The 12515-nt window shown below is 47.8% G+C and overlaps 2 protein-coding genes across 2 annotated transcripts in view; one reads left to right on the forward strand and one right to left on the reverse strand.

Annotated features, from left to right (window-relative positions):
• Ly6g6f (lymphocyte antigen 6 complex, locus G6F) overlaps positions 1-1868 on the reverse strand; it is a 9681-nt gene extending 7813 nt beyond the window's left edge. Inside the window, exon 1 of the mRNA XM_013031379.1 lies at positions 1784-1868. Within this exon, the coding sequence (XP_012886833.1) occupies positions 1784-1841 (58 nt within the window). The 5' untranslated portion in view covers positions 1842-1868. The remainder of the gene's footprint in view (positions 1-1783) is intronic.
• Positions 1869-3542: 1674 nt separating this feature from the next.
• Positions 3543-12515, forward strand: part of Abhd16a (abhydrolase domain containing 16A) — a 17469-nt gene continuing 8496 nt past the window's right edge. Inside the window, exons 1-7 of the mRNA XM_013031378.1 lie at positions 3543-3754; positions 4706-4762; positions 5480-5546; positions 5788-5874; positions 8682-8767; positions 10865-10938; positions 11338-11460. Coding sequence (XP_012886832.1) covers positions 3623-3754; positions 4706-4762; positions 5480-5546; positions 5788-5874; positions 8682-8767; positions 10865-10938; positions 11338-11460 — 626 coding nt within the window. The 5' untranslated portion in view covers positions 3543-3622. The remainder of the gene's footprint in view (positions 3755-4705; positions 4763-5479; positions 5547-5787; positions 5875-8681; positions 8768-10864; positions 10939-11337; positions 11461-12515) is intronic.

The following is a 12515-nucleotide window of genomic DNA, read 5'->3' on the forward strand; positions in this document are numbered from 1 at the left end:
TCTTCAGCTCAAGGCTAGCGCTCTACCACTTGAGCCACAGCACCACTTCCGGCTTTTTTCTTTTTGCTTATGTGGTGCTGAGGAATGGAACCCAGGGCCTTGAGCATGCAAGGCAAGCGCTCTACCACTGAGCCACCTTCCCAGCCCGAGACTCTTATCTCCAATAAACCACTCAGAAAACTGGAATTGGCACTGTGGCTCCAGCGGTAGAGTACTCCTTGAGCTGAATAGCTGAGGGACAGCACCCAGGCCCAGAGTTTAAGCTCCATGACCAACCGAAAAAAAAAAAAAAGTACCAAGGAAGGGGGTTGGAGGCATCACTCAGTTGGTAGAGTACTAGCCAATGTGTAAAAGTGGCACGTACTGAATCTCAGTCTCTTATCTAAAAAAAAAAAAAATAGAAGAAGGACCTGGGCACTGGTGGCTCAGGCCTATAATCCTAGCAACTCAGGAAACTGAGATCTGAGGATCGTGGTTCCAAGTTAGCCCGGGCAGGAAAGTCCATGAGACTCATCTCCAGTTAACCATCAAAACACCAGAAGTAGATCTGTGCTGTGACCCAAGTTGGCCTTGAGCAAAAGAAGTGCTTTGACAGCACTTGGGCCCTGAGTTCAAATCCCAGAACTCACAAACACACACACACACACATGATTCAGTGGTTGGTTGTGTGCGATTTGCCCTAGGGGCAAGCCAGATTTGAGGATTTGGAGAGAGGATGCTGTTCTAGAGATGAAGTCTACTTAGGTTATCTGACATGGTTGATCATCTTTTTCAGGGCAATATCTATTATGTCTTATCTGACTAGATTAGTAATGCAAATCACTCTGTGTTTATTAGCTCCTGCTTTACATAATGTTCTTAGTACCTCCTATGTGGCAGCTAATAGATATACCAGAGTGAATAAAACAGCCAGGGGCTAGAGGTGTGGCTCAAGTGGTAGAGTGCTTGCCTAATAAGCATGAGACTCTGAGTTCAGTCCCAAGTACCACTAAAGAAAAACTCAAACTAAACAAAATCAAAACATTCAAAACAAAACAAAAATGAAACACACACACACACACACACACACACACACACACACAGGTGTGTGCGCATGCGTGCTGGGTACCAGTGTTTCATGCCTGTAATCCTAGCTCCTCAGGAGCCTAAGATATGAGTATCACAGTTCAAAGATAGCCCAGGCAGGAAATTCTGCAAGACTCTCATCTCCAATAAATTACCCAAAACTCCAGAGGTAGTAGAGCTGTGGCTCAAGTTGTAAAGTGACAGCCAAGAAGCTCAAGGACAGTGCCTATGTTCCAAGTTCAAGTCCCAGGGCCAGCAAAAAACAAAACAAAACAAAATAACGCAAACCAAACAAACAAACCCGTTGGGGCTGGGAAAGTGGCTCAGTGGTAGAGTGCTTGCCTTGCATGCCTGAGGCCCTGGGTTCGATTCCTCAGCACCACATAAGCAAAAAGAAAAAAGCCAGAAGTGGCACTATGGCTCAAGTGGTAGAGCGCTAGCCTTGAGCTGAAGGGCTGAGGGACAGCGCCCGAGTCTAGAGTTCAGGCCCCATGACCGGACCCCCCCAAAAATAAAATAAAATAAAGGAAGAGAGAAATGATATAACTTGGACCCTCAGTGCCTCTATATCTTTTCTAGTACTAGAGGCAGAAAAGGTCAAATGAGGGAAGTCTGTCTTCTTGAGTCAAGATGCCTCTCCAGGCTCCTAGTGAGAAGACAAGGTGTCCATTCTCCTCAACCTTTCTAATAGCTGGAGAATCCCCATCCCGACCCTTACCTGCGTCAGCCAGTGGTAGCCCACATAGGTACAGAACGAGGAGGAATAAGACTGCCATGGGAAGAGCCTGCTAAGCTCCCTGTGCTTAAAGACCTGGTGTTCTCAGGGAGGGAGGAAGCACAGCACAGATAAAGGCCCACACTCCCCAGCCTAGAGTCACGTGGGCCTCCGGAGGGGATGGAGTGCTGGGGTGATAAAACTCAGTGGCTTGTCTACTGGGGAAAAAAAGTGACCAATATTGTTCTGTCCTGAGGGCAGGGAAGGACCTGGTCCAGGTTGTTCTTGTGTAGAAAGGTGTGGCTTTATACAATTAAGAACATGCAAAGTCAGCACCCAGGCCCTGAGTTCAAGCCCCACAACTGACCAAAAAAAAAAAAAAAAGGTAAAACAAAGCCAGGCACCAGTGGCTCATATCTCTCTCTAATACTGGCTACTCAGGAGGTTGAGATCTGAGGATCAAGGGTCAAACCATCCCAGGGAGGAAAATCCTTGAGACTCTTATCTCCAATTACAAAACTGGAAGCCTCAAAGTGGTAGAGTGCTAGCCTTGAGTTAAAAGAGCTCAGGGACAGCTTGCAGGCTCTGAGTTCAAGCCCCACAACTGACCAAAAAAAAAAAGGGGGGGCTGGGAAGGTGGCTCAGTGGTAGAGCGCTTGCCTTGCATGCATGAGGCCCTGGGTTCGATTCCTCAGCACCACATAAGCAGGAAAAAAAAAAGCTGGAAGTGGTGCTATGGCTCAAGTGGTAGAGCACTAGCCTTGAGGTGAAGAGCTGAGGGACAGCGCCCAGAGTTCAGGCCCCACAACTGGATCCCTCCCCCCAAAAAAAACAAAAGTAAAACAAAACCTCTATATGTTAAGACATAAGATTACTATCTTGGTCAAGGTCCTTTATGCTGTGTAATCAATGTTCTAAATTTGCTATTTCTCTAACTGTATTGTCAAAATTCATAGAACTCATCAACTTTATAGACTATGATAAAGAAAATTTGCCTCATGAAGGTTAGAATGTGTTTGTAACTTTAAGTATCACTATCCCAATACTGTCCTGCTAGTCCTGGGGCTTGAATTCGAGGCCTAGGTACTGTCCCTGAGCTCCTTTACATCAAGACTAGCACACTACCACTTGAGCCATAGCTCTACTTCCAGCTTTTTCTGTGATTAATTGGAGATAAGGGTCTCTGGTGCTTGGCTTTTCAGTCTTCTTTTATAAAACTCTTGCACTTCTTAGTCAGGTGCTGATGGCGCACGCCTGTAATCCTACCTGCTCAGGAGGCTGTAATCTGAGGAATAGGGTTCAAAGCCAGCCGGAGCTGGAAAGTCCATGGGATTGAGGTATCCAATTACACACACACACACACACTCACACACACTCACACACAATGCACTAGCCTCGAGCTGATTCAAACCCAAGACCAGCAAAAGAAAAATTTTAAAATCTTGCACTTAAAAAAAAAATCAGAGATCTCTAAAGGCCTTCTCTTTTGTAGCTGCTTCTAATCTTAGCATTTTCACTATCATTCCAGAATGTGCTGATATTAAGGGCTTAAAAAAAAAAAAACGACTGGACCAAAAAAAAAAAAAAACCACGTCACTGTGTCCTGCTAATTTTTCTAACTCTCCACGTTCCAAACACCGAGTTTCTGACCATTGCTGTACCCGTAGCTCCAACTGCACGAAAATCCTCCTTTAAGAAGCGTAGACAGTGTCTCCGGGGGCGCGAGGCGGAGCCGGTACGTGTTGATGTCACTGGCACGCAACACCTCCGAGCCAGGGGAGGGCGGGGCCAGGAAAGTGGGGGGGACCTGCTGCTGGAAGAGCAGCGGCCCTACCCGGGGCCATGGCGAAGCTGCTGAGCTGTGTCCTAGGCCCCCGGCTCTACAAAATCTATCGGGAGAGGGACTCCGAACGGTCACCGTCCAGCGTCCCTGAAACTCCAACTTCAGTCACTAACTCCCATTCCAGCTCCTGGGTGAGTCGGGTTCCCCCCCTGGTTAAGAACATGGTACGGTCCAAACCTTTTACGGCCTTTGCTCTCCAGAAGCGCCCATTATTGGAAATCAGGGGAGACCGATTGTCAAGCCGGTTGTCTGAAAAGTCTGCGTTGTTTGTTTCCTGGGTTCAAGTCACGCCTGTGGTCTGACCGCCTCCTCTCTTCACTTCCGTTGGAGCACCTCCTTCTCATTCCACCAGTGCTTGCTCGTTCCTTGTCGTGTACCCCCCACCCTGTCGGTCATGGTTCATACCGGTCCCCATTGAGTCTGAAGTCCTGTAAGAGACCCCACAGGGTGTAGGGAACCGGTGGATTTTGCCGTCATACTTCCTAGTACCTTGCTTTTCTCCTAGTTCAGTGTATCTTCCTTTTAATTATCTTGAATATCAAAATGACTTCTGCACAGCATGTATCCCCTGACCCTCACTCCCCAAATCTAGTCTGGACACCCCAGGGTTATTGCATTCCCGGAAACAGTGGGTGGTGATAGCCTGTTCACCTAAACATTCTCTTCCTTTTTACTGGTAGTTTCAAATTAGATATAATAACCTCTACAAACTGCCCACCCCTAGCCATATTCTTTCTGATTAACCTACTCATTTCGATTGCTCTGCTTCAGCATTGTCATGGAAGCTTTCTTCCCTAACCCTTCTCTCCATGTGCACACGCCCACAACTGGGCCAGAGTCACCCAGTGCTGCTTTCACTTTTCCTTCCAAGTCCAGCACCCTGTTTGTTCTCATGGTTAGGGATGGGAAATCAGGTTCAGAGTCAAGGTAGGAAAGAGAGGTTTCTGTGGAGGCCAGAGATATCCCATGCGAGAGAGCCAAGGAGGCTAGAACCAGAGGACCAACACTAGAGCTTTAGAAAGTGATGGGGAAGGGCTAGTCAATCAATGGGCAGGGTCCTAACGGACCATCTGTGTTGGCAGGATACATACTATCAGCCGCGTGCCCTGGAGAAACATGCTGACAGCATCCTGGCACTGGTAAGTCTTCCCCAGCATCTGCAAGTCACTGCATCTTTTCAGACCCAGCTGCCCTCTTGAGCTTAACCCTCCCAGCCTGGGAGAATATAGCACCCCTGGGAGGGTGAGGGATGCTAGGGGTTCTGAAGTAGACCTTCCCAACACACACCACACACATGCACACACAACATGCTTGGTACTCCCCTTTGGTATGTATGCAGCCTAACTTTCTCTGGGGCAGCCTGAGTCCCATGGAAAACATGTTTACTCTTGGGACCATCTGCAGGTGCTAAGTCCTGTAGTCCCCAGTGACCTGTCCTCCCTGGCAACTAACCTCTTTGGCTGCAGAGACAGCTGTTCTCTCTGGCAGAGTTCCTATGGTGACGTTCATGCATCTCTTGGGGACCAGGCCAGGGGCTAGCCTGAGCAGGGCCAATTGAAAAGGCTTGTTTAACTTGCATAGACAGAGAGACTGGGCCTGTAAATGTAATGGAATTATGTCCAGAGATGATTTGAAGAATAAAATAGAACTTGCACCCATTTTTTCCAGCCTCTGTTATATTCCGATACATTATTTTTGAAAAATACCTGAGTACCTGCTGTGTGTGTCATGTCATGCACACGGTAGAACTTAATGTGATATTCCTCAGGTCATTCACCTTGCTCAGAGCCTAGGCCTGGAAATGGCGGACTGGTGTGTATGTGTGTATTGATTGCCTGTCTCTGTCTCTGCTGCAGGCTTCAGTCTTCTGGTCCATCTCTTATTACTCCTCTCCCTTCGCCTTCTTCTACTTGTACAGGAAAGGTCAGTGTGTTTCAAAGGTGGTGGGGCAGAAGTGGGCATGTTGTCGCAGATGAGCCAAACCTCCCCATAAAGAGAATGGGAGATCTGAGTATGGCTTGGCTTTCTCCTTTCCCCAGGCATTTCCTCTGAGGGTGGGAAAACTCCAACGAGAGGGTTTAGGATGGAGGTTGGGGCCAAGCTGGGGAAGAAAAGCTGAGAAGTGCTGTGGAGAGAATCTCATATCGTCTGTCTCTCCTCCCAGGTTACTTGAGTTTGTCCAAAGTGGTGCCGTTTTCTCACTACGCTGGGACATTGCTGCTGCTACTGGCAGGTGTAGCCTGTCTCCGAGGTAGGTGGAGAGGAATCCTGGTTTGGATCTGTCCATTGCTGTGCAAATATTATTTGTCTGTTTGTTTGTTTGTTTTTGCTGGTCATGGGGCCTGAACTCTGGGCCTGGGCACTGTCCCTCAGCAATTCAGCTCAAGGCTAGTGCTCTACCACTTTGAGCCACAGTGCCACGTCCAGCTTTTTCTGCTTATGTGGTGCTGAGGAATTGAACCCAGGGCTTCATGCATGCAAGGCAAGCACTCTACCACTGAGCTACTTTCCCAGCCCCTGTGCAGATATTATTTTCTGCAAATATAGTTTGAAGCTTAATCAGTGGTGACTGATGTAAGGCATGATTTTTTCCTTGAAGGGCTTAGTTAAAAAATAATTAATAAAAACAGTGATGTAGCCAGGTGCTTTTGGCTTATCCTAGCTACACAGGAGGTAGCTATCCAAGGCAGAAAAGTTGGTGAGACTCCTTATCTTCAGTTAACCGTCAGAAAACCAGAAGTGGCACTATGGCTTAAAGTAGTAGAGTGCTAGCCTTGAGCACACCCCACACCCCACTCAGAGCTCAGGGAAAGCACCCAGCCCCTGAGCTCAAGCTCCATGACTGACAAAATAAAATAACATGGGCTGGGAAGGTGGCTCAGTGGTAGAGCGCTTGCCTTGCAAGCCTGAGTCCCTGGGTTCAATTCCTCAGCACCACATAAGCAAAAGAAAAAAAAAGCCAGAAGTGGTGCTGTGGCTCAAGTGGTAGAGCGCTAGCCTTGAGCTGAAGAGCTGAGTGACAGCGCCCAGGCCCAGAGTTCAAGCCTCACGACCCGACCCCCAAAAAAAATAAATAAAATAAAATAACATAAAATTAATAATGAGTAAAAAATAATTAATAAAATGCCATGAATATGCCCCACAATAATTCCATGAACATATGTATGTATTTACACTAGAGAAATTCCCACACATGCATAAATAATATATAGATACAAAAATACAGCATACAGCCGGGTGCCTGTGGCTCATGCCTGTAATCCTAGCTACTCAGGAGGCTGAGATCTGAGGATCGTGGGTCAAAGCCAGCCTGGGCAGGAAAGTCAGTGAGACTCTTATCTCCAATAAAACCACTAGAAAACCAGAAGTGGTGCTGTGGCTCAAGTGGTAGAGCACTCTCCTTGAGCTGAAGAGTGCAGGGACAGCGCCCAAGCCCCACAACCAACCCCCACAAAAAAATACAGCATATAGCTGGGTGCTTAAAAAAGAAAGAAAAGGCAGGGAAGGTGGCTTAGTGGTAGAGTGCTCAGGACCACATAAGCAGAAATAGCCAGAAGTGGCACTGTGGCTCAAGTGGTAGAGCGCTCGCCTTGAGTTGAAGAGCTGAGGGACAGCACCCAGGCCCAGAGTTCCAGCCCCATGACCGACAAAAGAAAAAAAAATTCTTAGGATCTATGAAATATGGTACAAATCCATTAACAATATAGTGCTATTTTGTGCATTTCACATTTTTGGCATAAACAGCATCACTGCAAATCATTATGCAGTTTGCTTCATTTTCTCATGATCATATATTTGGGCAGTACAGTATTCTAATTCATCCTGGTTTTATTTTGCTTGTAGCTCTTATGCTTCTCATTTTCTCCTTTATTTGTGGATTGTTTTACTTCAGCCTCAGTCACAATTCAAGCTTTCTATGGACCTGGAGTTGTGTATCTTATTTCCTGATGTCTCTGTGATAGCACAGTGCTGGGCACAGGATACCTGTGAGGCCAGTGAGGAATGAAGTTAGCCTTTGAGCCTTCTCAACAGTGAAGGGAGAATGGATGCCATCTTGGGGAAGAAGAGAAGACTCAGCACTGAGAATTGCTGCCTTTAGGAAAGGGAAAGGGGGTAGGAGAGAAACAGCCCACAGATTGGAAGGAGGCAAAGATGAGTCCAGAAAGCCAAGGAAGATAGAGTCATCTGGAGATATAGGAAGCATAAAGTGGAGCTATTGAAGAGACTCAGGGAAGACAGATTCAGTGAGGAAGTAATTATGGGCAAGGGCAAGAGATTGAAGCTAGATGGCAGGGGTTAGAAAAAGCATGGAGGGGGCTGGCTGGGAAAAGAGAAATCCAGTGTCAGCCAGGGGGAGGTAGTAAGGTTGTAAAACATTTTAAGCCTTAGGAAAGTGAACATTTTGCAAGGTAGAAGGCTGTTAGTCTATTTAAAACAAACAAATGGGTTGGGAATGTGGCTTAGTGGCAAAGTGCTTGCCCATCATGCATGAAGCCCTAGGTTCAATTCCTTAGCATCACATAAACAGAAAAGGCCAGACATGGCGCTGTGGCTCAAGTGGTAGAGTGCTAGCCTTAAGCAAAAGAGACTCAGGGACAGTGCTCAAGCCCCAGGACTTGCAAAAACAAAAAAGAGGGCTGGGAAGGTGGCTCAGTGTAGAGTGCTTGCCTTGCATGCATGAGGCCCTGGGTTCAATTCCTCAGCACCACATAAGCAAAAAGAAAAAAAGCTGGAAGTGGCGCTGTGGCTCAAATGGCAGTGTTAGCCTTGAGCTGAAGAGCTGAGGGGCAGCACCAGGCCCAGAGTTCAGGCCCCACGATCAACCCCTTCCCGCATCCCCCCCCCAAAAAAGGAAAAAACATAACAACCTGAAGAAGCTAAGGAGAAGAATCGTCTAGCTAGTTGGTAGGAGGATCTAGCCCCACCCCAACTGCAGGCCTTCAGTTCCTTTGTGTCTTACTTCTTCCAGGCCCTTCTTCCACATCTCCAATTATTTTCCTAAGACATAGCAGCCAGCTTCCCAGTTTTCCTAATGCCATTTACTATCTTCTCTACCAGGCATCGGTCGCTGGACCAACCCTCAGTACCGGCAATTCATCACCATCTTAGAAGCCACACATCGGAACCAGTCTGCAGAAAACAAGGTAAGAAGTTGGGTGAAAGGTGGAAGGTTCTAGACATGCTCCCCACTCCCCACGAGCAGCTTCTCTGCTACCCTAGGATACTAGACACCAGCTTCTGCTAGGGCAAAATATGCTTTGTTGGCCTTTGCCTGCACACTGAGGGAACTGTCCTCCCTACCCCTTCTTCTAGAACAGTCCTCTTCTTCCTCTACCTTTCAGCCTCAAGAAGTGTCTAAACATAGAAACATCCACAGCGTTTCTTAGGAGAGCATTTTCTCCTCCCTTTCACAGCAGCTCAGTTCTATAAAAGTTTGTTTAGCGCTGCAAATGGAACACCATACCAGCTTTGTTTGGGGACAAAACAAGATGGACAGGTATGTCCACTCCTGGCCTGGAACACAGTGTGGCGCCAGCAGGAAGAAAAGCCAGGGCACAGTTTCCTTTAAGTTGTGCCAGGCCTGCGGTGCTGGAGTGTGATTATCTTTGAAAAGGGGGTATGGGGGCCCATAAAGCTCCTTCCCAGTATAAAGGGGTTTCTGGGATCAAACAGCTAAGGCCACCATCATTGCGTTAATGGCTATTCTACACCATTTATGGAGCTGTGTAATGATGCTCCGTCCTACACCATCGGAAGCATTTTGTATGTCACGTACGCCACATGAGGTAGCATGATTACCCTCATCTATATGCCTAAGGGAATAGGCAAGAGTGGCCCTGGCAGAGTTACAGAGCAAGGCCATAAGTCTGAGTAAAGCCTGGCTTAAGTTTGCTTTTCTTCCTTTTGTTTTGTTATTTACACTTTTGTGTAGGTTTTTTTGCTTGTTTATTTTGGTGGCTACACTGGAACTGGAACTTCATGTGCAAATTCGTGAACTTGGGCTTTCTGTTCACACTAGACTTTTTCAAGTCTGCCTCTTTACCACCAGTAGAGTCATACCTCCCCTTACAGCTTTTTGCTGGTTAATTGGAGATAAGAACCTCTCAGAGTTGTCTACCCAGGCTGGCTTTGAACCACAATCTTTAGATCTTGGCAGATTCTTAGGCAGTTAGGATTATGGGCATGAGAGACCAATGCCCAGCTCGTTTTTGTATAGTTTTTGTATTGCTCTCTTTCAGTCAAGTTATTTTTGAAAATGTAAAACCAATTTTTTTTTCTCTTGCAGTAAAAAAAAAAAAAACAACCAAAAAAATTCAACCTCAAAATAGAGAGCTGGGAGCTGTGGGGATGGGGGAGGAATCTAGCAGAATGAAGATACAGCTCCACATGCAAGAAAGCATGTGGACCAACTCTGGAGGGCGACCCGAGGCACAGATGGTCTGTGTGGCAACGCTGGTCCCTGGCCACAGGACTCAAGGGGAATGAAGTGGCTCTGAGGCTGGAAGGAAGAGTCAAGGTTTTATTCTGGAGGAAAGCCTGGGTATATAGACGCCAACTGTGAGCCAGACATCTCTCAGCCAGCTGGGGGACTGTTGGTTGGAGCAGCTGGGGGAACTTGTGAGCTTCTAAGATGGTGCCCTGTAGAGAACCCCAGTAAAGAAGGAATAGTGAGCAGCCAGTGGGTCTAATCCCCTGGCTCAGAAGCACCAGTTCTCATCATGGGTTGGCTCAGCCTTCATTTTTTTTTTTTTTTTGTCAGTCATGGGGCTTGAACTCTGGGCCTGGGTGCTGTCTGTCCCTCAGCTCTTCAGCTCAAGGCTAACGCTTTACCACTTGAGCCACAGCTCCACTTCTGGTTTTGTGAGTGGTTTATTGGAGATGTCTTTCACAGACTTTCCTGCTTGGGCTGATTTTGAACCGTGATCCTTAGATCTCAGCTTCCTGAGTAGTTAAGATTACAGGCTAAGCCATGGGCACCTGGCTCACCCTTCAGTTTTTGGAAGAGCCAAGTTAGGATTGTTGTCTGGAAGAGGGAAGACACTGAAGTTCTACCTTGACAGATTGCTCCTGATGTGCTAGAGCTTTCCACGTGAGACCTGGCAGGCTGACTTCTGCTTGGTCTTCCATGATGTGGGAGGAGGGTCAGGCCTCTGGATGATCAAAGTGTTGAGGAGCGAGGTGGGCATCCCTCTTCAGTTCTCAATTCCTTTTCCTCCCTCTTCTTTCTCTGCCTACCACAGAAGCAGCTGGCCAACTACAACTTTGACTTCAGGAGCTGGCCAGTGGACTTCCACTGGGAAGAAGCCAGCAGCCGGTGAGTATATTTGCTCTCCGCCTCCCTTGTTTTGTTTTTTGTTGTTGTTGTTGTCAGTTCTGATGCTTGACCACTGGGCCTGGGCACTGTCCCTAAGCTTCTTTTGCTCAAGGCTACCACTTGAGCCAGAGCACCATTCTGGCTTTTTTCTGTGTATATGATTTTGAGGAATCAAACCCAGGGCTTCTTGCATGCTAGGCAAGCACTCTACCTACCACTAAGCCACATTCTCAGCTCTCCCCCACCCTTGGAACTGTGTCTGATCATCTCTTCACCATCCTGTTCTTCTGCTTCCATCCTCTCAGAGGCCCCCAGGCCTACCTTTCAGTGTCACCTTCTCCGTAGACCCAACCAGCCCACTGCTCCTAACCCTATCTCTCACTTCTTGCCCTTCCTCAGGAAGGAGTCCCGAGGAGGTCCTTCCCGCCGGGGTGTAGCCCTGCTTCGCCCAGAGCCCCTCCATCGGGGAACAGCAGACACCCTCCTCAACCGAGCTAAGAAGCTGCCTTGTCAGATCACCAGGTGGGACACGGCTGGGGAGGAGGGGATATGGGACCAGGCCCCTGGAGACTAGGTGCTTCATTGTCAAATAGCTGTCACTTATTGGGCCTACTGTTGTGTGCTTTGTGTGTATGGTTTGTGGTGAAGAAACATTTGTGTGTGGAGAGAAGAGACTCACAGATAGTAAGTGAAGCACTGGGACACTTAACATTTCCGATGCAGAATCTTCCCCAGCAAGGCTGAAAGGGAGTGGTGCATTGGGGTGGGGAGGAATTATCTCTACAGCTGGTGGCAGGGTCTAGTGCACCTCTGTGTAACTATCCTGGCTCTGGCCCTCCAGCTCTGTGGTTCCTCCACCTTGGCTTTTGGCCATGCTGTACCTCTATTTCTACATCTGTGAATAGACTGCCTTATAGGACTGTTGAGGAGATGAAGTAGGGTGACATTTCTGAAGGACTCCCATTTTGCCTGGGGGCCTGAGAGCACATGGTAAGCCAGCTAAATCTTAGTCATGGGTACTGATAGTCTCAGCGAGGACAGTACTGACTTTCCTAACAGTGGATCAGACTCTCTTGGATTTAAAAAAAAATTTTTTTTCAGTCGTGGGGCTTGAACTCTGGGCCTGGGCGCTGTCCCTCAGCTCTTCAGCTCAAGGCGAGAGCTCCACCACTGGAGCCACAGCGCCAATTCCAGTTTTCTAGTGGCTTATTGGAGATAAGAGTCTCATAGACTTTCCTGCCCAGGCTGGCTTTGAACTGCCAACCTCAGGTCTCAGCTTAGATCCTAGCTAGGATTACAGGCATGAACCACCAGTGTCTGGTTCTTGGATTTTTTAAATTGCTGGCAAATAGACAGCAGGTTCAAAAGTACCAAGGAAGAGCCAGGTGCTGGTGGCTCACGCCTGTAATCCTTGCTACTCATAAGGCTGAGTTCTGAGGATTGTGGTTCAAAGCCAGCCTGGGCAGGAAAAGTCTGTGAGACTCTTTTTTTTTTTGGGGGGGGGTCTGGTCATGGGGCCTGAACTCTGGGCCTGGGCGCTGTCCCTCAGCTCTTCAGCTCAAGGCTAGCGCTCTACC

The sequence above is a fragment of the Dipodomys ordii genome, unplaced genomic scaffold, assembly GCF_000151885.1.
Source record: "Dipodomys ordii isolate 6190 unplaced genomic scaffold, Dord_2.0 Scaffold138, whole genome shotgun sequence".
NCBI classification, from domain to species: domain Eukaryota; kingdom Metazoa; phylum Chordata; class Mammalia; order Rodentia; family Heteromyidae; genus Dipodomys; species Dipodomys ordii.